Genomic DNA, 27,667 nt, shown 5'->3' with positions numbered 1-27,667 from the left:
TCTCTTCAGCGAAAAACAGCGAAAAACCACGAGCAACCGGGATTGCTTGCATCAAATGACCGCGAGCCAGTATCCTTTGTGACTGCAAAAACATTTATGCACCGCAAAAACCCGCCAAAAACCGCGAAAATTTCGTGGAGGCTATGTGATCGAATTTTACTTTTCACTGGTCACGAAACGTGACGCTTTGATTTACATCAATTGCGGACCTCCAAAATACGAAACCTGTAGCTTGCGAATAATATTTAATTGTCCACGTGGAAAAGGACCTTATTCCACGAAATATTTTAAATGCGTCATCGACGCCAGAACGTAACTAAGAAGTTGTTTACAAACTTTATGGGATGAAGGATACTGAGAATTTCAAGTCGGATGAAAACTGCGATCGTTTGAAGTGTGGAAATCTCAGTTTGAAGTTCAAAAAACGTGGATTTAAGGGAGTAAAATTAAAAATTTGAATCCATCATTGTTGAGTTATAATGAAGTATTTCTTATTTAATTGGCAGAAAACTGATTTAAATAACTTGCAATACATATTTTTCGGAGGACTCGAGAGAATTTTCCGCGGAATTTTCTGGATCCAATTTTTTTTACCAACTGTGACAAAAACCGCTGTGTTCCGTGAACAGTTGTCCTTTTTTCATTTTTCGGACGAAGGAACGAAACTCAGTTCCAAGGTTGCAAAATTCACTCAAACATTTCGATTTTTTACGAGAGTAAACCTACATGATTCGTGTCAAAAATTTGTCTGATTCTTGCGAGGGATTAGAAGAAAAGTCAGTGAAATTCAGTTAGAAATTCTCGAAATTATATTTGTAAAACTGAAATTTGCGCGAAAAAATCTGGCAACATTGAAATGTAGTTACGTTCTGCCGTGAGAAAAACGACATTTTAACGATGTACACTATAGCCTCGGAGAATCCCACTCCAGTTGACTAAGGTCTATTCATCAGTGAACGGTCAGAAAAATCATTTTTACTCCCGGGCTGACTCTACGCAACTTTTACCTTTTGATTGTGATGTTCCTTCGAATCCTACGCAAAACGCTCCCAGCCTCCCTTTCACAGAGCGGATCCAGCCATTTGGCAACACGCGGTTTCCTCAATTTAAACTATGTTAAATAATCGATTCTTATCGGAGCACCTGGCCCCTCAATGTATCGATACATTTACATGGGTTTAAATGGTGAAAAACAATGTTGCCAAGTTGTTGAATCCACCGATGCCTTTCAGCCCTCTCTACAGGATCCTAAACACATCCCGCCGTCGAAAGGCACCGTTTCAACTCGCATTGCAGATTAAACTTACGGCTGCAGAGCGGCTTTCCATTTCGTTCCTGGCACTTCTTGTACATTTAAAGAGAATGAGCGTTTAGTCGGGAGCACATCGAGTGACAAATTCGCGGATCATCACAATTTGGTATTTTGCCAACAGAATAACGTAACTACCTTTGTATGTGAGCTCTGCGGGCCGATTATTGAAATTGATAGACAAAGCTATAGACAAAGGAGACAAAAGAGATATGGAGAGATCTTATTGGTGGAAGCGGATGGATGCAATGGACAAAGGAGGTAGGTCATAGACTTACTAACGGCAACCCACGAGAGACCCGACAGTTAGTCTATCATTTTCTCCCTTTGTCTATAGGAACCACCCATTTCAACCAATAGGATCGCTCCATACTCCCTCCCTATGTCTTCTTTGTCTATAGCTTTGTCCATCACTTTCAATAATCAGTCCGCTGGAGAGATAGAGTCATGTGCATGGACTAAAAGGCTCACCTCAAAGGTACGTTTTGATCTTACACCCGCATATCGATAAACTTTGACTCGGATAGCGAGGATCAATCCCTCAAAGCTCACACTTTTTGACGGGATCAAGTCGCTTCAGATGCATAATGGGTACCAATCGGGTGCGAGAAATTCGTCGCTCATCTGGCGTAGGGGCGCATCTCGATTTCCGCATGGGCCCCAGAGAGCATGGCTTTAAATATAAAACAGAGCTCATAAGGAAATTGAGATACGCCCTAACGTCAGAGAGACGACGAATTATGGATGTGCATTGACACGTACGGTGGTTTTGCTGCTCTTTGAGCCAATTTTGGATACACGCTGTCAGGAATCAAGATCAACGCTGCCATGTAGATACGAAATATTAACATTCAAAGGCTGCCAAACTTTGAAAAAAAAAATGCATTTTCTGGAAAGCTCGAGACAATTTTCTTCGAATTTTTTTAGAGCGTTGTATTCACATTTTGACCTAAAGATTTTGGAAATTTCGAGGAAATTGATTTAAAACTTTCCTCGGAAAGTGAATATGTTATTAGTGAGGTTTTGTAATATTTGAATTATCAAAAAAGGGTTTGCTTAGGAGGGCTCGTGTACTCGCTATGTAGAAATGTTTGAGAAAAAAATACGAAAATCCTACCTCATCGATGACTTTTTTCCGTGATTCCAAGAAGTTTTCCAAAATAATGTACCCCGTCAAAAGCGCTAAAATTGCGAGGACAGCTAGTATCAGAGCTGAAAAGAAAAATAACATAAAATTACATATTAATTGAATAGGTAACTTGAAGAAGAGCTTCATCGCCAAAAACATAGTTTTAAGAAACATTATTATCCAACAATTTTTCATGTTTCTGTTCGAAACATTAACCGGTGTTCTACATTCGTTCCGTAATGAGATCACAATCGCACAAACAGGGTCGTAGGAATTGGGCAAGAAATAAAGTCCTTTTAAAATTTTAGTGGATATGCCCTTTTCCACAAAACTGCTGAGCACTACCATTCTGAGCAATGATATGAACTTCGACGCATGTGAGTTCGATAAAAAATATTATGTCCAAAAATCTTAACGAAGAAATTGTTTAAGTTCTGCAGGATTCGTTATATTATCTCAATTATTTTGAAGAAAGTTGCATCATATTTTCATCTCTTTATAGATAAGTATTTCTAAGAGCTCGGACGGACTCGTAAAACAGGCGGAGAAAAGGAGGGGAGGAAGGGGTGGGGTGGACGAAAAGAATAATTATGAGATACGATTTAGTAAAAGTTTTAGAATCTTCCAATACTTTTGCCCTTGATATTTCCAAAACTGAGATAAGTTTGATTTAGCGAAAAGTCTATTCACATGCTTGTATTTTATAGTTTTCAACGAACAGCAAAAACAAAAATCAGAGAGGCAAGCGCCATTAGTTGAGATATTGGCTTGATAAAAGGAAAAACTTCTATTAAAAATTCCCGCGGAAATTTTCAAGTTGTGGCGCATGTAATTAAAAAAGAAAAACAGAAAAAGTCATTAAGTCATAGGTTTAATAGTTAGTCAGATACGCACAGAACGGAATAAATTATAGGTTTTAAAAACAAATATTGAATGCACCCAAAACTAAATGAAAAAATCTTCAGCAATTTTTGAGGTTATCAGATTTAAAGGTTAAGGGGCGCGTCGAGAAGGATAAAAATTCGGAAACATTGAACAACTTCATTACGAGGAATTGCACCCCGAAATCCATTCAAAATCCTCGTTTTTACTTTAACATACACCCAATTACTTAAATGTTGATAAATTATTTGTGCGCGCAATTCAATTAAACTGAAATCCAGTCATGTCAGTGGCTCCAAAAATTTTCTCTCCAAATTTATGAGTTTTGCGTTGCAAATTATAGTGTCCATCGTGTCCTATCTTAGGAATCCATGGTGACAGAAGTTTCCACCACTCTCACAACTCGACCACCTTGATCTAAGCCTTGTTGCTGATTCGTCCCATTATTACAATGTTTTTTTCTCCGGAACAAACCTAATTTTTTTTTTCCACATATATTTGAAAAGGTAAATCATTGTTATTTTGTTTTGCTACAGATTGCTTAAAAATTGTGATGAATTTAGAAAAATACCGTCCTTTTAGCTTGAGAAAAAAAGGAAAGTTAGTGATTTTTTAGAACAACGATTGGCAATTGTGAGGATTAATGTAAAAAAAAAAAAACAATTAACAGGGAATACTTAACCTGACACAATACTAGTAAAGTTTATTTCGATGTGATTCTACATTGTGAAGTTTTTATGATGCTGAGACCCAGTTCCATCAAAGATAAAATTTCGAAGTATAAAAATATTTTCACGTTGCCTGGGGTTACTTTTTGTTATTTTTATCTTCTCTTTTGAAATGATTTAGGCAAATTCTCGGAAAATTTTGAGAGAAGCTGTTGTTGGGCTTCAAAAATAAATTAAATAAACCAAAATGAAACATAAAGACGGCGTGCAACGTTGCAATCGGAAGAGAAGCGGGATTTTCGCGAGCATTTCATCAATATTTGACTCCGATCGTGGAAGGCGCTCTTGATACAACTATTTAACCACGGGGGATGTCCACATTGCCGCTTGCTAGATTGAAGGCGTTCTATACTGTGATGACGGCTCGGTCACATTGCGCCTGCAGATGCGGTACTGACAGTGGAGCAAAACTAGAACATCGCTTCGACATTTTCTACCTGCTTTCTGTTTCTATCATAGTTCACCGAAACACACGAGTCATACTTGCAAAATTTTAGATCATCGCTAATGCTTTTCATTTTGTTTTTTCACAACATTGATAAATCTTATAAAAGGAAACCGATGGTTACATTCCATAGTTTTCGTGAAAGCGAGATTGAATTCTTGCAATTCGTCACTTTTAACTAGCAGAAATGAAGCGAGCAACTATTTGAACTCCGGAGTGGGTATGTGGTATCGTACAAAATTGAAGGAAAATCATATGTTTTCGCCCATCCCAAGTAACAGATAGCTAGCAGTAGAAGAGCTTTTCTATACATTGTTGGTAAAACGTAATAATAAACGTAATAACCGTCTGTCATCAAATGTTAGCTTGCTTTCACGTGGTGCGATTATAATTGAAAAAATTTCATCGATTCAAAAATTACAGACACTTTTAATGTACCTACAGATATTGCCTACCGTCTTTTCACGAAATTTTAGGGATTTGAAACCATAAAAAATGAAAATTAAGCTAAAAGTTATCCAAGGAACTCAATTTTCATTGTGACGCTTTGAGACAGAGTTATGAAAAATTTGGGGGAAATCTCCAATTTTGATGGGTGTGCCGTGGGAGAATAAAAAAAGCGTTTTTAGAAAAAATTTATGGACGAAAAAAGTAATACTTCGACCCTAAAAATCGATCCCCGAAGTCTGGCACACTAACTCAGAGACACCGTGAATATTCAACTACTACTACTAGGATTCATTGAACTTCGAAACTATTTCTATAATGATAATCCAATGAGATGGTTACTTCACACTGAAAAAATAAAACTCCGGCCGCGGGAGCCGCAATTACGGGCTATATAGACATACCGTCCGTTCCGGGCTCAAGGGCCGAAAATTCCGGCTGCTAGAGGCGTAGCTTTGATTGCTCTGGGTTCAGAGGCCGAAGCTACGGCTCCAGCAGCCGGAATTTTCGGCCTTTAAGCCCGGAACGGACAGCATGTCTATATAGCCCGTAATTGCGGCTCCCAAGGCCGGATTTTTTTTTCAGCGTAGGTTTCTAATGGAATGAACTCATAGATTTACAGAATTTGTTTTGCTTTCAGATCGAATTTGCACCAATGCTTCTCAATAACTAGATAGTCTGAACTTGACTGAACAAAACATGACCAAAACCCAGGGGAACTCAGTTTTAACAGCCTCGGTGCCAAGCCCTGAGCTCATCGCCGAGGTGGAAAGTCATGTTTACACCTACTGCAAAGTCATCATAAGAAATGTCATCGAACCTGTGCTGCTCGCCCTTTGTGACCGACCACGGTTTGATGCGCAGATCCTTCCCCGCATGAAGACTGTCGACTCGATCCTGAACAATTCCCCCCGTTCCGTCAACCAAGAATCTGAAAATCACCCGTCTGTCAGAGAACTTGACTTCGAGTTGAAAGGCCTAAAAAATGATCTGAAAACAATCATGCAGATCCAGGAAGCCTTGGCCATCACTGATAACCATGGTTCTATGGAGGTACTTTCCCCATGCAGGAGATACATAGCACCATTGCTAGGATCCAGCGAGAAACATCTACAGATCAGCACCTCTATCGTCACATATTAGCCCACCTTTGCGCTAGTCTGCAAGATATCGATAACTCGTTCCAGCTCACCAACAGCAACAGATGTGTCAGCGCGGACGCAATCGCGGTCCGTAGTAAAATGTTTGACTCACTGACCAGTGCTAATACCAACGTCAGTTCTTTATCAGCACTATGGCGAGCGACGCAGGAAGATCAGGAAAATACGATCAAATCGAGTCATTTTGAAGCAGAGCTTGATCAGTTTCTATCGACGTCTGAAAACCAGGAATCGCTAGATATTCCAGTTCACGCTACAAGTTCGTCTTATGTAGACATCGGTTGTCTGTCCTCGGAAGATGAAAGTAGCTCTATCTCAAACACTAGTGACCGTTCGTTTAGTGCTTTTTCAGAGGGGCAGAACAAGACCAATGACTGCTGCGATTCGGACAACACGCAGTCCACTACAAGTGAGACCGTGCGTGAGGTTGGAGGCAACGATTTAGGGTCATTTCAAGATGATGCATTCAAATATGAAGTGCGCTCTCGTCTGAGTATGCTTTGTAAGGTCAATAGCGTGTACTTGCTCGAGGCGAGGATGATCTTGCACAAAGTATTGTGCAACGAAGAATGCATGTGCCGAAAACCGATAGTAAATTTGTCACAGGCAGATGTAGAGCTGATGAAGTTTGGGCACAAGGAGAGCCTAGAAAAAGCAACGGAAATGCTTCTGACGGGGTCGTTGAAAGACGCACCTATCGAGGACATTTTCCAGTTTAAATCTTCTGAAATTTTACACTCAGTGCCCGAGAGCGTTAAGAAATCCGAGTCTTTTGACATTGAGAATGGATTGGACAGCGACGTGAAGATGGTCAATAGGCAGTGCTTTCCCTCAACTTCAGCAAAGCATGACGTTAATGTTCCCCCCAGAGATACTTTAAAAGAATCACCCATACTAAATGAAGACATCTCAAAATGCTCTTTAAGAGAATGCCTTCTTGATTCGAGTCTCAATAACTTCTTGTCGACGGAATTTGCACACATACTGCGGATCATAAAAATGCTTCGATCTATTATAGCTCCACTGAAGGAAGAGGGGGAGGTTATCCTGAGGGAGTCGACGAAGGAGGCGAGTGACGAATATTTTTCTGCCGGAAGCATCTCAGGAAAAACCATAACGAGCAATAATTCAGGAACTCTGATGGACCTCATGTTAGAGGAGGTAGTGAAAAGGGTAGTTTTGAAAAAATACGAGCAAAAAATGAAAGAAACGTCGGAGATTATTTCAGATGAATCGTTTAACGCGATGCTCCTTAATATGAACGGAGGAAATGACTCAACGGTGGCCAGTTTCTCGGACGACATGATCGAGGAATTCAAATCTCGGCTGTCTTCTGGAGGGGATGATTCTTCACATATCAATGGAAGTTCCAACAATGGTAGACATTCAGAAGAACCCTCTGTAAATCCGCAGAGGTTATGGCAAGAGATCAGCGAAAGAACTAAAAACGAAAATTCGTGTGACAATTGTGAAAGAACTCCGATATACTCGAACGCCAACTGTAACAAAAATGCATTTTTAGTCATCCGTGGAGATACAGTTTGCAAAACACGCATTTCAAATATCTGCCTCCAGTTAGCGGCCAAGTCATCAATCAGCAAAAAAGTCTCCGGATCAAGCTTTGACAAAATTAGGTTGAAGAAGTCAATGGACTCTAATAGTTCGAGGGTCGAAGCGATGTCTCCTGAGGAGAACACCTCTGTTATTTCACAAAATCCGAGCGCGAGTGGCATAAATACTTCAGAAACGGAAATGGACTTTAACGATTCGATCAAGTCACTTGGACAGAGAATTGTCAATATTGAAAGATTTTTGTCAGATTTTGAAAGCAACGACGGGCGAATGAAGGACGCTCAACGACCTGAAAAAAATTTGGAAGATAATTCCTCAGAGGACCGAGTGTTAAAAGCTATCGAATTCCTAAGCGAGTCCAATCAAATTTTACATCCAAAATCAGCAGACCGAGATCCAAAGAGCTCCTCTAGTGTATCTGTTTATACTAGTAGCGCAAACTTCACCTGTGAAAAAATTGGTTGTAAGTCTTTTATAATGCCGAAAAAATTCACTCCGGGTGATACACTTCCAGTTAGCAGTGTTTTTTACTCAAAGATTGAGCCGGATAAGGTGCCTAAAACTCCCAGTTCAAGCGAATTTTCCTTCCCAGCTACCTTACCTGATATTTCTGATGCAAAGCCTTTGCACCACCTTGTATTTACGAAAAGCAATTGGAAGCAATTAATACAAGACGAGGTAAATACATCATGCTTTGAGATCCCATCAATGCTGAAAGTTCTCGCTTCATCAAACTCAAAAGGCTACCATATGGACAAGGGCGATTGTCAACCAAAATTAGATTACTTGGACAACTGTCGGGGAGGTACAAAACGTCAGATGTTGACGTAGAGATGACGCCTGCAGAGGTAAAGTCACTCACCACAAAACGGAACCTTTCAAACCTCACGTTGAAGGGTAGGTTTGATGGAAAAGTGAAGGAGTCTGACTCAGGTATGTTGATTCATAAACTTCGGCCGAAATCATCAAGAGTCCCCTCACTCATTAAAAACGAAATCACACGAACCCATACAAACGCAGAAACTGAGAAAATGGTCGAGGAGGAAATGAAAATGAATTCCTCAGAACTGATTATCATTCAGAATGTGACAGAATTAGCAGTAAGTGATTGTGCCAGAATTCAAAAACCTGATAATAATTTTCCTCAAAGCAGAAGGGAGATCACTGAGGATCAGAGCTTACAAAGCACAGGGAAAAATGGTCAGCAAAATCGTAGCATTGGAACTCAATTAATCAGTAAACAGTTTACTCGGAACTGTAACAGAGAAAGGGACATTGAAAACTCAAGCGTCGTTAATAAGAAACACCATGGTAACAGTTTACATACCGGACCGATTAATTTCAAGCAACCTCAACCTAAGTTCATCAGTATGCAAAAGCAAGAAGATGTAAAGATGTCATCTCAAGTCACTGAAAATGTCCTTCCTACTTCAAGCCACAGTCTTTTCGATGAAAATTCCAAGAAATACTCAGAAAATTCAATTGATGAGCGCTTAATTTCCGCTAGTACCAAATCTCTCCTCGACGAAGAGGCAACGACAAGTGTTCTTGCTTTAGAGCCAGCATTAAACAAATCGACCAACACATCTCCGAAATCGTCAAGACTTGAAAAGCATCCAAAACCCATAGCCAGCTCGGAAGAATCAGCCTCACCTCCAATTGAATCAGAGAGCCATGAGCGCCTCATCAAGTCGGCATTTGACCTTATGGACAGCTGTGAGAAGATCCTCAACTGCAAACGACGATCGGAAGAGCTGCAATCTCAGTCATCTCCCCGTTGTCGGAACAGCTTCGTAACAGTTTTGAAGACCGTAGACGAGACTTTTGTCGACAAGATGTCCTCGTATGGCCCCGGTTCAATTTTTAAGAACCAAACATCTCAGACAACGGACGATCAGGACCTTTTGAACAGCGATTCCTCGGAGGTGGAACAACGCACCACGGAATACACCCAACTCGATTCTAAAGTTGACGTCACGTCGTCGACAAAACCTTGGTTTAGTAGTCTGAGAAAAGTACTGTCACCTAACAAAGTGAATTCTAGGTCCACCTCCTACCTCTCTACAGGGTCGGAGATCTTCTACGATATCCCTACCGCTGAGTCCGATCTGGCCTACCATATCGAGGTCGAATGCGCGTTCAATCAATCGTGCGCGGAGATCGAACGGAGTAAAACAGTATCGGCTAATCGTAGAGCATCTGCGGTAGTTGGAAGCGCTAGGGTGAGGGGCAGAAGTGGCTCTGCGCCCGAAAATCACTCAACCCACGAGTTGAACAGAAACAAGCTAGCGGCAGAGAAACCCCTGGAAGAAAACGCTGGAGCTGGAGGATGGGGCAAAAAACCTCCTACTATAGCTTTATTTGATTCTTGCGACAGTGATTTCAGGACCATCGAGTTCGAGTCCCCGCCAGAGACGAAGCTGAGAAGATGCGAGACTTTCGTCAAGGAGATTCGGAGGTCGGCGAGTGAGATATTCTCCAGGAGGAACGAAAAGTGCGCGCGAGTCAGGGCTGGTGCGGACCGTTGCTGTAGTATTTCAAGCAGCCGCGAGGGAAATACCCGAGGCAGAGGGTGTAAGAAGTCGGACCAAACGGTAATGAGTTCCAGAATGAAAGTGCCTGGCGACTCCGTCAGCTCATGGGAGTCTCACGACAGGAAATACTCTTGTTCCGATATCAAGGCCGTGCCGATCCGAGGCCACGAAAGTCTGGAAAAGCAACTGACCCTCCTACGCGACTCCCTGAAGGAGGACTGCAAGTGCCCTCGTCGCCAAAGACCGACTGAGCGACCGGAGCCCGAGTGTTTCCGACCGTTGTGCCGGGATAGACGGAGGGACGAAAAGCTGCGACGAAGCTTGTTCACCGGGCATAATAGCAGGCGCAAGCAATCGGAATTATCGGACTGCTCGGTTGAGTCGAAGATATCACGACGGTTCCGCAGTGATGGAGAGAATGTGGTGGCAGTCAATGCGGATATCGTGATGGAGTTTTTTGAACGGGTGTACGGCGTTTACGATCATATCCGTCATTGCAAGTCGTGCAAGACATTGATGAGTCGAATTATCGAGGAGGTCATCAGTGACCTGGAGGTAGTGCGGGGCAAGGCGTAGTGGTCGAGTGCGTGTTTGGGCTTGTGCCAGTTGTAACCAAACTTCCAAGTTATTCGTTTTGATTTGCTCATGGTAGGAGCATTAATATCATCGAGTTCATTATGATTTTTTATGTATACGAGGTTTAAAATAAAAACGAAAAAAAAAATGTTCCCGGGAAGTTTTTCATTTTAAAATTTACGGAAATCTGAGGGTGCCGCTGTTGCTCTTGGGATTTATTAATTCCGCTGGATTTCCTGTCATAATTTAGGTTGGATTACTGTCATACCAAGGAAAAACACCGTATAAGCCCTCAGGCGTTGCTGAACTACTTTTGGCAAACCACCAATCATTGGGAAAATTTGTTAGAATTTTTTTCCAAATTTTTGGATAATTTTTTTCGTAATTTGATCTTAAGTATCGGAAAATTTCAATGAAGAATATTCATAATTTTTCTCAAGAATTAGTGTTTTCTAACAGTGCATTTGGCAAAATTCGAATATTCGTAGGTGTCGTTCCTCAGCATGGCAGATTATCAAAATGTATTTACGAGGTTTCTTCTTTGAATTTTTTCTTGCGGTAATTGTTATTTCTGGATCTGAGTCAAGGGTTGGAAAGCTACATGTCATTTAGTTACTTTTTTGAAATTGCACCGATTTTTTCCAGAGGAAGACTTGGAAATGTGTTCGATTCGACTAATCTGATGCAAAAATGACTTTAAACAAATTTAAGCTGAAACGAGTACTTTAGTAAAATTTGTCCAATGTCTCGAATCTATGCTTGTTTGCCTCCGATGTAGATTCACCTCAATATAGAACAGAGTACGAAAACCAAGGTTTCACGAGAGAAGGCACTCCTGTGATAGCGAAGTGAGCAGTAAGTGCATTTCTGTATGAGCCATGCTTAGTACATGTTTTTATGTGTCTTAGGGCTCATCCCAGCATGCACTTACTGCTCTCTCAGCTATCACGGCAGAGCATCGGTTTATCGCCGTTAACCTTCTTCCCGCAGACGCTTGGCAGCTGTTGCTCGGCTTTTTATCCGAGCCGCCGAAACCACTTATCCCATCCACCGTTCCCTTGCTAGTTACGCGGTTTCGGGAACGCGGCTCGCACCGAGGGCAATAAATCGGGCTACTGGGTTGAGGATCAAGACGATGACGCCGCACCGCGGCTCATCCGTGCGGGGGAGGGATACGGAACCCGGAGGAAGGAGGGAGGCGAGTGGTTCTAGGTCAGTATACTTACGTGCGTAAATGTTGACGGGGGTCTTGGCCGTGTGGACGTGACATCTGTCCTCGGTCACCAGGACGTCGTAGACGCCGAACTCGCCCAAATCCGGAGATGAGAACTCGCAGTGCAGCAACCTGCAAGCCGAAAGTGAAGTTGAGGCGAGGGGCCGTGATCGATGAGGGAGAATGGCGATTTCAAATTCATGAGCACGGGAAAAATGAAATTCGACGGTGTAAGTCGGCAATCATATAACTTGGTTTGCGACGTCGCACAGTGGATCGAGTCAAAAGGAGAGGTCGGACAAAATTTGGAAACTTTAAACGCTCATAACTCCGTTTATACAAAACTTTGAAGTTCTAAAAGTGGTTCCATTGGTTTATTTAGGAGCTTTTCTTCAAAAAACACCCCTTAAAGTTTGAAATGTGACGATATAAACACAAAAATTTGCAGTTTTAGTCAAAAATTTCATGTCCGACCTCTCTGCTTGACTCGTTTTACTGTGCGTCGCAGACTTCCTGTCATATACTTAATTTTTCAAACGGAAAACTACTCAGCGGCAATTCTTTAAAACTGTCGTGATTTTCCCTCTCTGTGGGAAAAAAATTCTGCAAAAACTTCTAGGAATGATGTCAATTTGTTCTCCTCTAAAAAATAACACAGAGGCGGAGATTTTCAGACACCGCAAACGAAATATGCGATTGCGGACTTACGCTGTCGAATTGCTGATTTAAGAATTTTGTACTTGAAAATAGTGCCCGACATGTTTCAATGTAGATTTTACAAGTAAAAATGCTAATTTAACCACCCAAGTTCCCAAGTGTTTAAATTGGCTTTCCACTATTTTAAAATGTACATTTGAAATATGTCGGAAATATTTCCTAATAATTTTATTGTTAAATCAGCAATCCGTTTTTTCCGTGAGTATTAGACATTTGTCACCGAGTTCTAAGAGTCGAGGAATCGCATCAATTTTTTGTGGGCAATTTAAAATTTGGACGTATTTCTGCCGAACGGAACTATGTGTATTAAGACATGAGCCCTGAGACCCATAAAAATATATACATAACAGGGCTCACGTCGTAATGCGCATAGTTTCGTTCGGCAGAAATACGTTCATTTCTTGAACCGAAAATGATGAAAATTATACTTTTTTTGCACGTGTCTAATTGGACGCACTTAATCGTAGACGTATTTTTGGAATTTCGTTGAGACATGTAAAAGGGCTACCAGCTACCACAAACGGAGATCAAATTGGTAGAAAGACACGCCACGGCAGTCGGCATGTGGCAGATGGATGGCTATTTCCGAAGTTTTCACGCTTGCAAACCTATATTTTGCGTGATACTGCCCTCGCCAGGAGGAAAATTGCACGGAGCGTCAGTAAAACATCTTGAATATAATTTTCTCATCGTATTTTTATTTGACACAGTCGGCACTCTTATTTTTCCAACGTGGAATTTTCATTGCCGTTACAAGAATCTCATCAGAAATACGTGCGGGTATTCCGGTTGTCTCACATAAAAATTAGCTCAGAAAAATAATCAACAGGTTAATGTTGCTCCGTAAAATCTTCAACTTCAACTTAACTTAGCTCTTAACAGTATTATTTTTGCTCATGTTTCTTGGTCTTTGGCTGTCATAGCTGCGCTCTCGATTGTTTCCTAGTCCTTAAACGTACTATTGTTTTTAGTTACTTAGTTAATATATTTTAAGACATTCAGCATCATAGGCTATTAACGTCTTTCCAGAGAATTTTGAAAATGGGGGTATACCAAATACACTTCAGAGGTACATACATAAAGCAAACGTTGCAAGCCCTAAGCTATTGCTCTAATGTCAGTTTTCAAATATTCAAAAGTAGATAGCTTACATTCGTTTGGATGCGTCCAATTTCGGTCCAAATACTCCATTTTCGGTCGACGAAAGCGTTGTCATGAGAGTTAATCATCTTTCATATCTCAATAATACTGCCAGGAACGCCGAAGAACGGCGTTCTTCTAAGGAAGAACGCCGTATGATCCATTGGGCGTTGCAATATTTCCTTCGACAAAGCTTGAATTTTCAGGAAAATTTGCGAATATTTCTCTTCCGATTTTTCAGAGGCTTTAGTTCATAATTTGATCTAAGCAGCCTGAAAATTTCAAGGAAAAAAATTTGGAACTTTTTTCCAAATTTAATTATGTCTGAGAGGAAATTTGGCAACATTCGAGCGCTCACACGGCGCCTTAATTTAGCTCGACAGAATTGGAAGGTCCATTTTCAAGAAAACCGGAAAAAATTGTCACAGACAAAATCGAAGAAATTGCGTTTTCGAAAATGAGCCTTCGCGTGCCGATGGTTAAATTTAATTTTTATTTTAATATGGAAACATGAAATTGCGTCGCCGAACCCATTTTTTTTTCTCAATCATAACTCTTTAGGATCAGATAAAAGATGAAGCGACGGATTTTTACCTGGAGTCGGACACTGGTTTGTGCAAGGTTGCGCTTTTGTCCGCGTAGAGGCGCCACTTGGTGTGCCATGCGGCGGAGACCGTCAGAATCGTGGAGAAAGCGATGCTCGTCACCAGCGAGTAGGGACACTGAAACGAGACAAAAAAAGAATCCGAAATCAGAGCCGAGGAATTAGAAATAGAGAATCAGTTATTCACAATCAGTGCTCCGAACGGAAACCCATGCTTGTCCACTCCGCTAGACCCCTGGTCCCCTCCTGCCCTGCACCCCCCCCCCCCCCACCCCATACCGTCGCGGTCGGACCTGTTGAATATTCCGGACTGTCACCCACGCGCCACGCGGCGCTCGGATTCACATCACGGCCGCCAAATCTTCAGGAAATTTGGTGATTTTCTCCCGTTCCGATGTGAAGCACAGCTGGAAAAGTCAATTGGAGAAGTCGGACATGATAGGGCACATTCGGATTGCATGTAGCAAAAAGGAGCCGCGCGATTACAGTGTTCTCAAAATGGTGCAACTTTTACTTTTCTTTTAAACATACTTAGTATATGCACAGTATTACAATTTACACAGTTATTTCCTTCAAAATTAACAATTTCTTGGTGGGATGCCAAAACTATTTGCTCTTTTCGGAGAATTTTCAGATACGTGTGAAGAAACAACATTTTTAAAACACAGTGTTCGCGCTGGTTCCTTTTTGCTAGATGCGATCCATTCATAGAAACTTATAACTTTGTTGATACGAAACAGAAGAGCATGAAACAAGGACTTTTCTCCTAAAATGTCCTTTCAAGAATCATCTGTTTACATTTTAAATGTGACAAAATACTTAAATGGGTGAATTTGTCATACCCGACCTCTCCAGAATTTGCGACGCACACGATTTCTTTTTGTTCTCACTGTGCGATGGTGCATCTTTTCGAGAACGCAGCACATCGACGTGTTACCGCATGGAGCCCGGTTTAGCATGGCTGTAAATGGACTAAATCTTCAAAATGTTGAAATGTATTATGTGAGCAGTTTCAGTAACTAGGCCGGTTTTCCTGAATTTTGGTCGGATTTTTAGGTTTCATTGATTTCATTATTTTTAAGGCTCTAATTTTTGTATTTTCAAAGATTTACTGAGAATTTTTGTTAGGTTTTTGAAAAATTTGGCACGGCATTTATTCCGGTGCATTTTATGCGGACAAGGTTCTGTGCGCCTCAGAGTGGACTATCCTGTTGTACATGCTCCTTCAAATAAATATCTACTTCCATCCCTGAGCATAGTATTTTGTAAAATCGTATTTTTTGTAATTCAAGATGACTTCCAATCATTATTAAGAACTAAATCAACAACATCTATCGCACTACTGGATGCACGTATGCTGGATGATATCATACTTGATGAGTCTTATTCCAATCAAGCGTTGTTTGTCTCGAATTCGATAAGGCTTAGTGTCTAGTTCTGCTCCTGCTCAGCATTCCTGACATTTTATCAACATTGATGGGCATCATCAAAGTGAAAGTATATCTTCAAAGCGATACACATAAAAAAAGAATGCATTTCTGGCCAACCGACCTAGGAGAGAGGAGAAAATCTAAGAAAGGAGGATTTGAGATTTTGAAATTCTGGCATGGAAGGTAAGCGTTTTCTGTAAACAGAAATGATCTTAGTTCACAAAGCGGATTGATGAAAATAAGACATCCCTATAAATCGCACAAAATTACCCTTTTTCAAAAAAATTTCAGGATGGAGACGGCCTTGGACTCAAGGCTATTCAACTCCCTTCAGCATCTCTTTCAGGGCCATGCCTTTGCGCATGTAGGATATAAAATCGCCTTCATATGTCCGTGATACCTCGCGACTACACCAGGGCCGGATTAACCTACTTGCCACCCATGGACCATCTTTATTTTGCCGCCCCCTTCTCATTCGTTTTGAAATATCAATAAAAACCAACAGAGGGAGGGGTGCATAAGACGCGTTTAGTCACGTTCGACACATTTTATGCGAAAGCCTTGTTAACACTACTAGCAAAAGTTCACCGAACTTTGCGCGAAAGTAAGTTCCGTAAACCTATCTCTGTGTGGACAAGGCCTTCCATTTATAAGAAATGAACGAAAAAGTTATGACAGAACAAACATAAATGTGGTTTAATAATCCTAACTTTCGCCGCCGTGCCGCTCTGACCGCACTGTGCAGTTTGGCGCAATGCGTGAAGTATTCATACAGTCTTGTAGGCGCTATCCGTTTCACGCTGACCGCAGTGACCGCACTGTGTTTGATGCGATGCGTGAAGTATCCGTACAGTCTTGTAGGCGCTAATATGTGTTACATGCCGACCGCCGCGCCGAGGGCTTCTCCTTTTCATCTCAAGTCCTCGTCATCATTTCTCTCTCAGTCGCGCCCGTTCCAGGCCAAATTGCGTGTTCGGTCTGTCTCTTAACTCGACTAATTAAAGGTGCTGTCTCTTGTATCACTGAAAGACGACAAAATTGGAAATCACTATACTCTCAGAAAACGAGAGATTTTGTCGCTTCTTCTCGTTTGTAATTTTTTTCTGAATCTGAAGTTTTTTTTATACTTAAATTTAAAATAATTGTAAAATTTGCCGCTCCCTAAATCTGCCGCCATGGCCCAACCCCTTGCGGTGGAAGGCTTAATAGTTTTATCCGACTACACATTTATGGACGCATCTAACCAGCGAAATTAGTTTCTGGATTTCACGTCACCTAATTTGTTCTCAAGGGTTAGTTTTGAAAGACTTAAAGCATACCGTCAAAAAACCCACCGTGAATTTCGCCGTTGATAATAAGGAAAAATTAACAAAATTTTAAGTCGGAATGATCCAAGACTTCGAAGTCTCCTGATCCAATCGAATTTCTTCTTAAATTGAGAGCCAAGCCTCCAATTTAAGCCTCTCAATGCAAGAGTCTTTTCTCCAGTAAATTGTTGAAAACATTAAATACATTTTCGCATAGGTGGGTCCAGACACTTAGCACGGAGGGGGGAGGGGGGCTGGGCGGAAGGGGCCCAAGAGGCTTTCCCTGGAAAATTTACAAAATTTAAAAGCAATGTGCAGTTTGAGTCAATTTCGTCATAAATAATTACCAAAAACAAGCGCCCTCCCGACTTCCTTTCTTTTCTTATCGTCCATCTTTTTTTCGGGCGAACGGGAGGGGCTTACGCCCCCCCCCCCCCTTGATTGGCGTACACTGAACAAAAAAGTAGCGTGGATCAAGCATAATAATTCTTGAATTTGCCGCCAAGAATTTTCTTTATCTGCTTTAAGCTGACTTTTCTTGATTCAAGAAAATTAATGCTGGGTTAAGCAAAAAAGTAGCTTATATTAACCAGCAAAATTCTTGATTTAAGAAGAAATACTTCTCGGCGGCAAATTTAAGATTCTTTTTTTGTCCAGTGTATGCATTTTAGAAAATATTAATGAAAATCTGTCCAAACGAAAAGTAGGTTACAAAACAAGAGACGAATCCGAGAATCGACCAACGCTCCAAAATCCGGCATCGCGACGGCACTCATTTCCCTCTCGTTCGATTCTCTTTGGATGAGTGGTCACGGGCCGCCCCCGGGGGGCATGGGCGGGGGGGGGGGGGGGGCGGCGCGGGATCGGAGCGTTGTTTTAATTTACCGATCCGCGGGTTTCTACTCGTTTGCGGAAGGAGAAACTCCTCCATTTCACGGGAGTTGAACCGAAAAACTTGATCCTTCGCCCGCGCCCGACGAACGCATGGTCGTCCATACGCCACGCTTCACAATGGATGCAGATGTCTCTTCCTCCGTTTCCGCGTGAAATGTGAAAGCCGAAAACAAAGCCGGGGCTGTGACATGATCGTGCTACTTGAGGAGGTGACGCGCGGTTAAATAGGGCCACTTTACCGGGAGGAGCTCGCCGAAGACAAATTTGGAGATCCAAAACTCGCCGAGAATTGGACGTATTTCTGCCGAATGGAACTATGTGCATTATGACGTGAGCCCTGATATGCATATATTCGTATACACTGAAAAAAATGGTATGCTGTTTTAGCACCTAGGATTTTGCCCACGGAGTTGAATTTGCATTTATAGGATGTAAAGTTAACTGCGGGGGCAGCAAATGCAGCATCTTGGGATCACCAGGCACATTTTTGACATCCTAGGTGCTAAAACAGCATATTTTTTTTTTCAGTGTAGAATTCAGGGCTCATGTCTTAATACACATAGTTCCGTTTGGCAGAAATACGTCCAATTGATTGCATTACGAGCACATGGCAGCATTGATTCCCCGCAGTAATTTGAGAATGATCCATTTGTTACGCGATATGTTAAGAGGGACCTTACCTTCCAGGAGAAAATCTTCCAGGAGAGCTGGATTCAGGGAAAATGTCAAAATTGGCGATTTTGAGTTTTCTCAAGGTGTTGAGTTTCTACTCTCTTGACTCTTTGAAAACAAGCTTAAGTTGAATTTTCTCTTTACAGAGCCTAAAGTTCTCCTTTTGGGTGTCTATGAACACAAGCCTAGAGATGGAATAATGATCTAGAGTGCGTTTCGCTACTTCATCTACCCATCCAGTATGAAACGCCAAAGGAGAGAGGAAGGACCATGACGTGATCCAATGCCTTTTTTGATTAATTATCCATTTTTAATGGATTTAAATTCCCATATGGGTTTTAATCCAAACGACCTGAGATAACTCGGATCAGTCACCCTCTGAAAAGCTCAATCATCATGAGAATGCAAGGAACACGAACATTCGAACAAGTGATTATTTGCCCCTCTATTTCTTCCAGGACACTACCATTCGAATGAGGAACGCCGCATGAACAGTTAATTGTTGTCCAATTTTCCTCCGTTACGCTTTTGAAATTTGCGGAAATTTATAAATATTTTCTCTTGAAATTTGCATATATTTTAGCTGAAATTGCGTATAAAACTCTTCCAGAAATAGAAAGAAAAATGTTTAAAAACTTCCCAAAAAATTCCTGATCCACCAGAGTAAATTTGGCAGTCTTCAAATGCACTGCGATCTACCCATAAGCACGGCAGAGCGCAGCAATGCTAAGAAAAAACGTTGTATGAGCCTACAGACGTTGCCAATTTTTTTTGACACGTCATGCATTTTCAGAGAAAATTGGAGGTATTATTTTCCCAATTTTTCAGACAATTTTGCTCGTAGTTCGATCTCAAGTGTCTGGAAATTTCAAGGGAAAATATCACGACTTTCCTCAAAAATGTATATCCTCTAAGGAGACATTCGGCAACATTCGAATGCTCATACGGCGTTTTTCCTCAGCACTGTACTGCCGTGCGAAGGAAAAACGCCCTATGAACATTCGAGAGTTGCCGAATTTCCTACGGTTAAATGATTATTTTTGAAGAAAGTTACCAATATCTTTCCTTGGAATTTTTACACTGTTTGGATCAAATCACGAACGAAATTCTCTGAAAAATCGGAAGGAAATTTTTCTCAAAGTTCCCGAAAATTCGTGATATATCTAAGGAAATTTGGCAACGCCTAAAGGCTTATACGGCGTTTTTCCCTAGCACGGCGGTGTGGAACAGGAGTACGGGAGTAATTGCGACCATTCACCGACGCGCGACTGATAATTCGCGGGAGGCGCCTGCGAACCGCCTCGACAAGGTCCCGACATCCTCGAAAACGCAGAAAACTGACGAATGATGAATTTATGACCTTTAGCGGTAATCGTCGTAATTTAATGAGAGCGTATGAGACCGGTCCGGGTAATTATCACACGATTTATTTCCTCCGCGGCGCTGCCGGTGTCGGAGAGAGCGCGCTCGCATCACTACGAAAACAGCGGATACACGTAAAGATTCCATCGAGGTTAAGCGGTTTTATCCAGCTAGAGGGCGCCATCATCTGCATTAATCAAAAACCACAAATGAAAGGTGTATTTACATTGCGGTTATGTGGTTCTTGGCTCGCAGGACAGATGACGGGTGGATACACGACGGCCGGTCAAGATTTCGTCGGCTTATCGAGCGCTCTCGGTGATTCGCTAACTGACTTGCCGGAGCGGGAACTTTTTCCGTGTAATTTTTTGTTGCACGTGGAGAATATTGTGTAGTTCGTGGAAAATTTCTTTTTGTTGACTCTTGTCAAGCATCGCGGTCATAATTTAAATTTACACGCCACGTTGCTGCGAAACGTGATTTTTCGGGTTTGTTTTTGAGAGAGAAAAACGCAGATATGTACGCTCTAGTCAAAATTTAAGATGTGGAGAGAGACATATTTATTGGGACTTTTTGAAATAAAATTGTCAGGAATTTAAAATGCGAGCCCTTCAGAAGTAACTGCTAAAGCTCCAAGCAGTTGATAATTGAAGCAGCCTAACGGTGGAAAACTTTACCTAGCAAGTTTTTCTGACTTTAAAGTATACTTTGGATCAGATTTAGTGAGAAATGAGGGGGTCCCTGGCCGCCATGTATCTTTATTTTTTTCCCCTTCTAAAATAATATTCATATTTATTTATGCACAAAATTTCTGAACCTTAACTACATATATTTCAAAAAGAGGCGATTTTTTGTACCTATCAGTGAGTTCTGGATATCTATCCGACCAATTCCCACGACTTTTAATTGTCGAGTGTAGCGACGCGTCTAAGGATTTGCCAATTTTTTTTTAGAATCGAGCCTTGAAATTCCTCAAGAATAACCTAACGCGAGGTTTCGTTACGCCCCCACCTTCCCCAGTATCAGTGTTCGCGATAAGTGATTATCGACGTTGATTTGTTGCAAAAATTATCAAATAAAACATTTCGATTATATCGCATAAATTTTCAATAGAATCTTGATTTTATTGACGACTATTTATCGCAATATTATCGAAGAAAACATAGTGATTAATTGAGATCAAATTTCGATTTTGTTGGACGCAATTTTATAGAGAAGCAATCGCGACAATTACAAAGACAATTGCTCAGATGTTGATGATCCTATAGGATTATCAACAGGATCCTAGGAGGATCCTATAGGATTCTATAGGATCCTATAGGATTTTTCGGCGATAAAATCGCTGCCGCAAAATCGTGAAAAAAAATCTAATTTTAATTTTGAAATGCAGCAATTTTTCCATTGAAAAATGCTACTTGGGTATCGACAAATGCAGCCTATGTGTGAGTCGCTTTCTATTAGTCTTTCCCACACGGAATCGTGCAATTTCTTTCGGAGACCCGACATCCCTGGATGAGGATCGACGAGACTGGAACTGTACGAAAAAGGAGTGAATGTCAGATCTGGAGCGAGCCGGAGTCTTGGTCGGTTATTTACCTGATGGCAGTTGCTCGTGAGAGAGTAAAGGTGCAGCGATTGAGGAGCATCTGGTGTGAGAGTGATGTTCAAGTAGGCCTCGTCAACGTCCAGCGTTTTCAGGTTCAAGCCCCTGAACTCTTCAGTCCCTGGGTCCTCGAACCACATTTTCAGCTCTTCCGCTTCGCGTGGCTCCGATTAACCCATCAGTCTCTGGTCCCTGAAACACATAACAAAAACATAGTTAGTTAGTTAGTTAGTTAGTATATTTTGAGACATTCAGCGTCACAGGCTATTAACGTCTTTACAGAGAATTTTGGAAATGGGAGTTTATACGAAAATTTAGATTTTTAAATTAAGAGAGGTGAAGAGTTTCACAATTTTGGTAGTAATATTGGGTTCATCGCATGTAAGTGGGTTTGTATATCTGTTGATTGTAGGGGAGTAGATCTGTGATTGGAGATATCTGAGGGCAGAGCAGTCCATGGTCATTTAACATAAGAAGATTGATTCATAGAGGCAGATTGCTATCCTCTCGCAGGTGATTTCACTCACCTTTGAGTGCGAGAAATGTCTGCAATGTAGTGCTTAGTAAGAGTGCTTGGTAGTTAATTTGTCTTGTATTTGTTTGGTTTTTGTTTATACATTTTCGCCCTGAAGATGAACCCTGGCGGTTTGATTAGCTTCGGCATGAATTCATAGCTTAAATAAACATGGTAGAACGTATAGCATATTGGTTCTCTTTGCGTAATCCTTTAAGTGGGAAATTCACGGCTAGAAAAAGTCAAGTTACCGAGGACTAACCCAGGAGAGACCCTGTTAGTGCATCATTTTCCCCCTCAGTCTATACCAACCACCCGTTTCAACCTAAAGATTGCTCAATTTTCCCTTTGTCTCCTTTGTCTATAACTTCGTCTGACAATTTCAAGAATCAGCCTGAAAATCATCGATAGAGATTGGTGGGTGAAAATCATTCTCAGAACCTATGAATTTGATTCATCTGCGCCAAATCAACAGTTTCATCAGCCTTAAATGCAAACTTTACATTTATACTTTCGAAAAAAGGGTCACCTTCAGGACACCACTCCACCTATAGAAAGTTCCTCACTTACTCACTGCGAGCAGATTGTGGTTCATTGAGGTACTGCTTATTGAGCACGTAGATACCATGCATAGAAAAATGGCTTTACTGATAAGTTAATCTTTGGATAAGTGAAGAGATTGTATCGTATAAATGAAGGGAAACTGTTGGCTAGTTTTTTGGAAAAAAATATGAACAAGTGAGGGGCTTGGAGGACAAGGCGCACAAGTGCAGGTTTTACTGTTTCGAGAAAAACGTGTTTGAAGCTTCGAAAGTACATGGATCTTCATGGCGGAAAGAAAGTTCAAACTGACTTTTTGATGCTTAAAAATTGGAATTTGGGAGCGAATTTTTCACTGAATATGCATTGAGACTACATTTACTTGAAACCATTAATATCTCAATTTTTTTAAAAACTGCACTTGTGCGCCTTGTTCTCCAAGCCCTTCAAGTAAGAAAATGAGAAAGAAGAGATAGAACACGAACGCGAATCTGCGACTTCGCAATCGTATGTCCAGCCCTAATCGTGCATGAAGAATCGGACTGTAGATGGACTCGGCAGTAATCACATACCCTAACCGGCATTACCACCGCAACTTTGAGAGCTCTTAATGAGCAAAGGAATAAATTCCATAACAAACAGTAGCCGTAGCATGTCCCTCGAAATCACGGGATAACTCGGATTGCAAGTCCCGCCATTCTCAAAACTCAATTGGGGAGGTTCAAAGGTTCCCCCGCGAAAACCCCGTTGATTAGAGCGCTCGCACGCGGGCGAGTTTTGGGTGGTCGGTCGGCGGGTCGGCCGGTGTCGCGTCGGGGAACGGCAATTAGCCCATTATACATGCTCGTTGCGAGCGTAATCAAGTCACCTTGATTGCAACGCAAGATGCAAGAAACAAACAAAACCGTGGCGCAAAACGCAAAGGCGTCGCGTCGCGTTGCGGCGCGGCGTGCACCTGCCACGGGCGCGGCATATCTGCGCCTTGATCAAGCATGAAATCCCGACCCAAGACCCGACCCGCGTCGGCCGGCGCGGCGCGGCGTCGCGACGCGCTCGCGCTCCTGCTTGCGGGGTTACTTTCACTCCGGCCAATTCGGATTTGGAGCCGAGTCAAGGTTTTTGTCCCTGGCTGTGCCGCCGCGTCGTCGTCATGCGTCCAACGCTAGCAGGTTCTTACCGTCGCGTAAACCGTGACGTCACAAACTCACCGTAGAGTTAATGGTGAATCAAAAACACGCTGATGCGTTGTTTGTGCATACCGTTTTCTTCTCCGATTGGATTGATTCGAACCATTAAAGTTATCAACAATTTCGGGTTTTTTTCATCCAATTTGGTAGTTTTGGAGCTTATAGACCATTAATTTTATCGGATGACGCTAAAATTTGTTTTAAACGTTGAGATCCTGCACTGGAAAAAAACACATTGGACCTAGAGTCCAGACTCTTGAAAACATTGACAGGAAATAAGACTCTTGATTCAATCAGATTTATGCTTAAATCAAAAGGAAATCCGCTCAAATTAAGAGGCTTGGTTCTGATTTAAGCTTAAATCTGATTGAATCAAGAGTATTTTTTCTTGTCGATGTTTTTAAGAGTCTGGACTCTAGATCCGATGTATTTTTTTTTCCAGTGTGCTGAATCTAATGGAGTGGTGCATGACGATGCCAGACAATCTAATCACGTAATTTAAGTAAAAACGCTGACTTTTCATTTGTTGATGAGTAAGTAGAAAAAAAATGTTCGTTTCGACAGCATTGGACTCAGCAAAGTCAATCCGGCAGGGAACGGAAACAAGCTTGCGATTCTTGGATAAAGGCAAGCTATTTATTTGCAACAATACTAGTTGTATGGTAAGTTCGGACTAAACGTAAGTGAGCAAGTATAATATTTTTCCGATTGATGGAAATATGCAGAGGGTGATGGACAGTAGACTACCACAGCAGAGGACATAACGAGCAGTTTTCTTCCTAAGGGAGGAGGGGAGGGAGCTCTTAATTTGGTACGAAAATTAGAAATTTCATTACGAAATTTTGATATTTCCCTTGTAATTTACAAGGTGCATCAGAAATTCAGTTTGGTAACAATCAAAGTATTAAAGGATAGCTATTAATTAATGAAATTATCATTCCAAGACATCTATAACATAGCTCAAAGCTTTCCACTGTCATAATGATATACACAGAAGAAGAGGAGACAACTTTAAGGTTTTGCATGCACTTGCCATTCAACTTAAGGTTAAATACACGCCATGATACAGTGTTACTAGATGATGTGGACGGCCTTGCCTGGCACGATCTTGAACTGCACTTCGAACTCACGACTCGACGAAAAGTCAATCGTTTTTAGAAAGGTATTCTCTATAAATTACCTGTAGAATCCACCCTTTTTTGCCACAGTCTTGATCCTGAATCGCGCGAAAAAATACCATATCCTGCAGACTGATTGATGAAATTGACAGACAAAGCTATAGACCAAGAAAACAAGAGGGATATGGAGGGATCCCATTAGTAGAAGCGGGTGGTTACAATAGGTATGGAAGGTAGGTAACAGACTGACTAACGTCAACCCAAAATAGACCCTAAAGTTAGTCCATCAGCTACCCCCTTAGTCTATAAGAACCACCCATTTCAACCAATAGGATAGCTCCATTTTCCCTATGTTTTCTTTGTCTGTAGCTGTGTCTACCAATTCCAACAATGAGTCCGCTGTAGCCTTGAGCTCCAGGCCATGACGATGTTTTTCTATGGATGAAAGTTTTTCATTGATCAAAACTACATCACCGTCAAATAAAATTAAAGGACTTATCCGATCAGAATTAGCCCAGACTGATCTGATCCGTATTGATCAACAAACCCATCGACTTAGCGCGAATGTATACAATTAAAAGCTCACCAAGTGCGGTGTGCAGGTTGCGCCACTCGGGTCATGCGATTCTGCGAAAGCTTTTCCGCAAATACGAACGACTCAGAGCGTTCTTTTCATTAAGAAGATTAACCGTGTTCACGGGGGACGAATGTGACGTCATCGGAGACGCTTCCCGTGAGGGATGTGTTCTACCAACCTAAGAAAAATCGCAGATCCATGTATAGTATTCCCATTCGAGTAATGCGGTTTTAGGTCAATGAGACAGTATGTACTCGATTCAAGTTAATACGAGGGATAGGAGGGTTGCCTTGCAAAAGCTCGTGTGAGGGTTTGAGCGTTACCAAATTTCTATTGATAAAATCAGAATTCGCTAAAATATTCGTTTTTATTTAAATTGTAACACAATTTAAATCTTTCACATTTCAATTAATTATGTTATCGGAATGTGCCAGAAAAAGTAATATCCCATTGAAAAATGCAGTTTGACTCTTCTTCTCACTCCAGTAAAAGTTTGCGACATACGTATTGTGGAAATCCTCTCATCGTCTCTCGACGAGCGAGCGTCCGCCCAGTGCGCAGTGGTAAATTTTTGATCGTTAACTTAAAGGTCGCCCAATTTTATTGTTTCGTTGAAGACTTTCTCCAGAGCAAGTTGACAACTTTGTCGTAACCATTTTGAATCTTGAATTTTTCGCGGGCAGGGGGAGGGTGACTGTTTGCTCTTCTGTTGCCGTTCTCTGCATTGTTTCCTCTAGCCCTAATTCATATTCATGCCGTTCACGTCGCACTTCACATCCTTCTTTTTTCCAAGATTCGTGATTCATATGCATCGCTTCTGATGAAGATGGAACATCGCCTTTTTATGTTGCCGATTTCGGTCGCATAGTTTTAACTTTTACTGATGCAAGAAAGGCATAATGCGGGGGTGGCGATCGGCACCCTGGCCTCAGAGTCTGCGAGCCCCTGGGCCCAGATGGTAATGATATTATGGAAATGTCAAAGAATAGAGGAGAAAAGAATGATAAACCAAAGCACTGGAATCTCCGTGAAACTCATTCTGAGTAAAAATTACTACATGCACGAAGGACCCAAGCCCAACCAAGGGAAAATTATAGACCCGCCCCTGTTTACACAAAAAAACTATACTTTTATATGAGTCAATTTTAATCATTGTATGTGTTTGAAATTATTGTTTGTATTTATTCATAGATTTGTAATCATAAAAATACTTCAGTACACAATTACATCGATTCAGGAATGTAAATTTCATAGTGATTATGCAGCAAAATACCTTGCAAAAATAAACAAGTTGGTTTTTGCAATCGCTAGCGATAGCAATATTCGTCATGGGAACTTTTGCTTCTGGAATATGAAAATGTTAAGGTACAGTTCGTTTGTAGTATCTTCAGAATTGAAGGGGCTATGTAATTTTGTGTCGACATCTCTTTTTTAACATTTTTAATTTTTTTTCTTTGCATACAAGAAAGCTGTTATTAACCAATTATTTATTTTCGTTGGATTATGTATGGTTTTTGGAACTTAACGCATTTAACTTTCAGTTTCGTTTTTTCGGCGTAAAGTATGATATTTTTACTCCACGCATATGCCCAAATACGCATCATAAGTGACCTATGTGCTTCCTAAGTTCCCATTTTTTTCATTCAAATAGATGTAACTGAAATGTTAGATGTGTACTACCTATACTACTTTCATGTCATTGCTTTATTTATTTATTTATTTATTTATTTATTTACTTTTTGCGTAGGTATAAATTGTTATTTTTTGCTGAATTTTGGAAAAAATATTGCTTTAAGAACGTGGAATGTAAATTAATTTTATTGAAAAAAGAAAATACCATCATTAATTTGGGCGAACAGAGAAAATATACATCAATATTTGGGTCAACATCTCCCTGATTATATAAAGGATGAATATATTAGTATTTCTGTATCAAAAAACTTATAGCTTTTGTCTTCAGAGATACAATGATTCTAGTCTCAGTCAATTTGTTTTATTGAAAAAACA

General features: G+C 41.1%; 2 protein-coding genes across 2 annotated transcripts in view; one reads left to right on the top strand and one right to left on the bottom strand.

Annotated features, from left to right (window-relative positions):
• Positions 1-27,667, bottom strand: part of Hgsnat (Heparan-alpha-glucosaminide N-acetyltransferase) — an 84,281-nt gene that overhangs the window by 27,559 nt on the left and 29,055 nt on the right. Inside the window, exons 2-5 of the mRNA XM_019040691.2 lie at positions 21,718-21,916; positions 14,447-14,574; positions 12,009-12,127; positions 2,427-2,521 (exon numbers count right to left, since the gene is read on the bottom strand). Coding sequence (XP_018896236.2) covers positions 2,427-2,521; positions 12,009-12,127; positions 14,447-14,574; positions 21,718-21,864 — 489 coding nt within the window. The 5' untranslated portion in view covers positions 21,865-21,916. The remainder of the gene's footprint in view (positions 1-2,426; positions 2,522-12,008; positions 12,128-14,446; positions 14,575-21,717; positions 21,917-27,667) is intronic.
• LOC109029962 (uncharacterized) lies at positions 3,197-8,506 on the top strand. The gene is made up of 2 exons (XM_019040690.2): positions 3,197-3,826; positions 5,581-8,506. The coding sequence occupies exon 2, from the start codon at positions 6,005-6,007 to the stop codon at positions 8,501-8,503; it is 2,499 nt and encodes an 832-aa protein (XP_018896235.2). The 5' UTR covers positions 3,197-3,826; positions 5,581-6,004; the 3' UTR covers positions 8,504-8,506.

This window comes from Bemisia tabaci, chromosome 3 (genome assembly GCF_918797505.1).
Source record: "Bemisia tabaci chromosome 3, PGI_BMITA_v3".
NCBI lineage: Eukaryota > Metazoa > Arthropoda > Insecta > Hemiptera > Aleyrodidae > Bemisia > Bemisia tabaci.
This window is presented reverse-complemented; position numbering and strand designations above follow the sequence as displayed.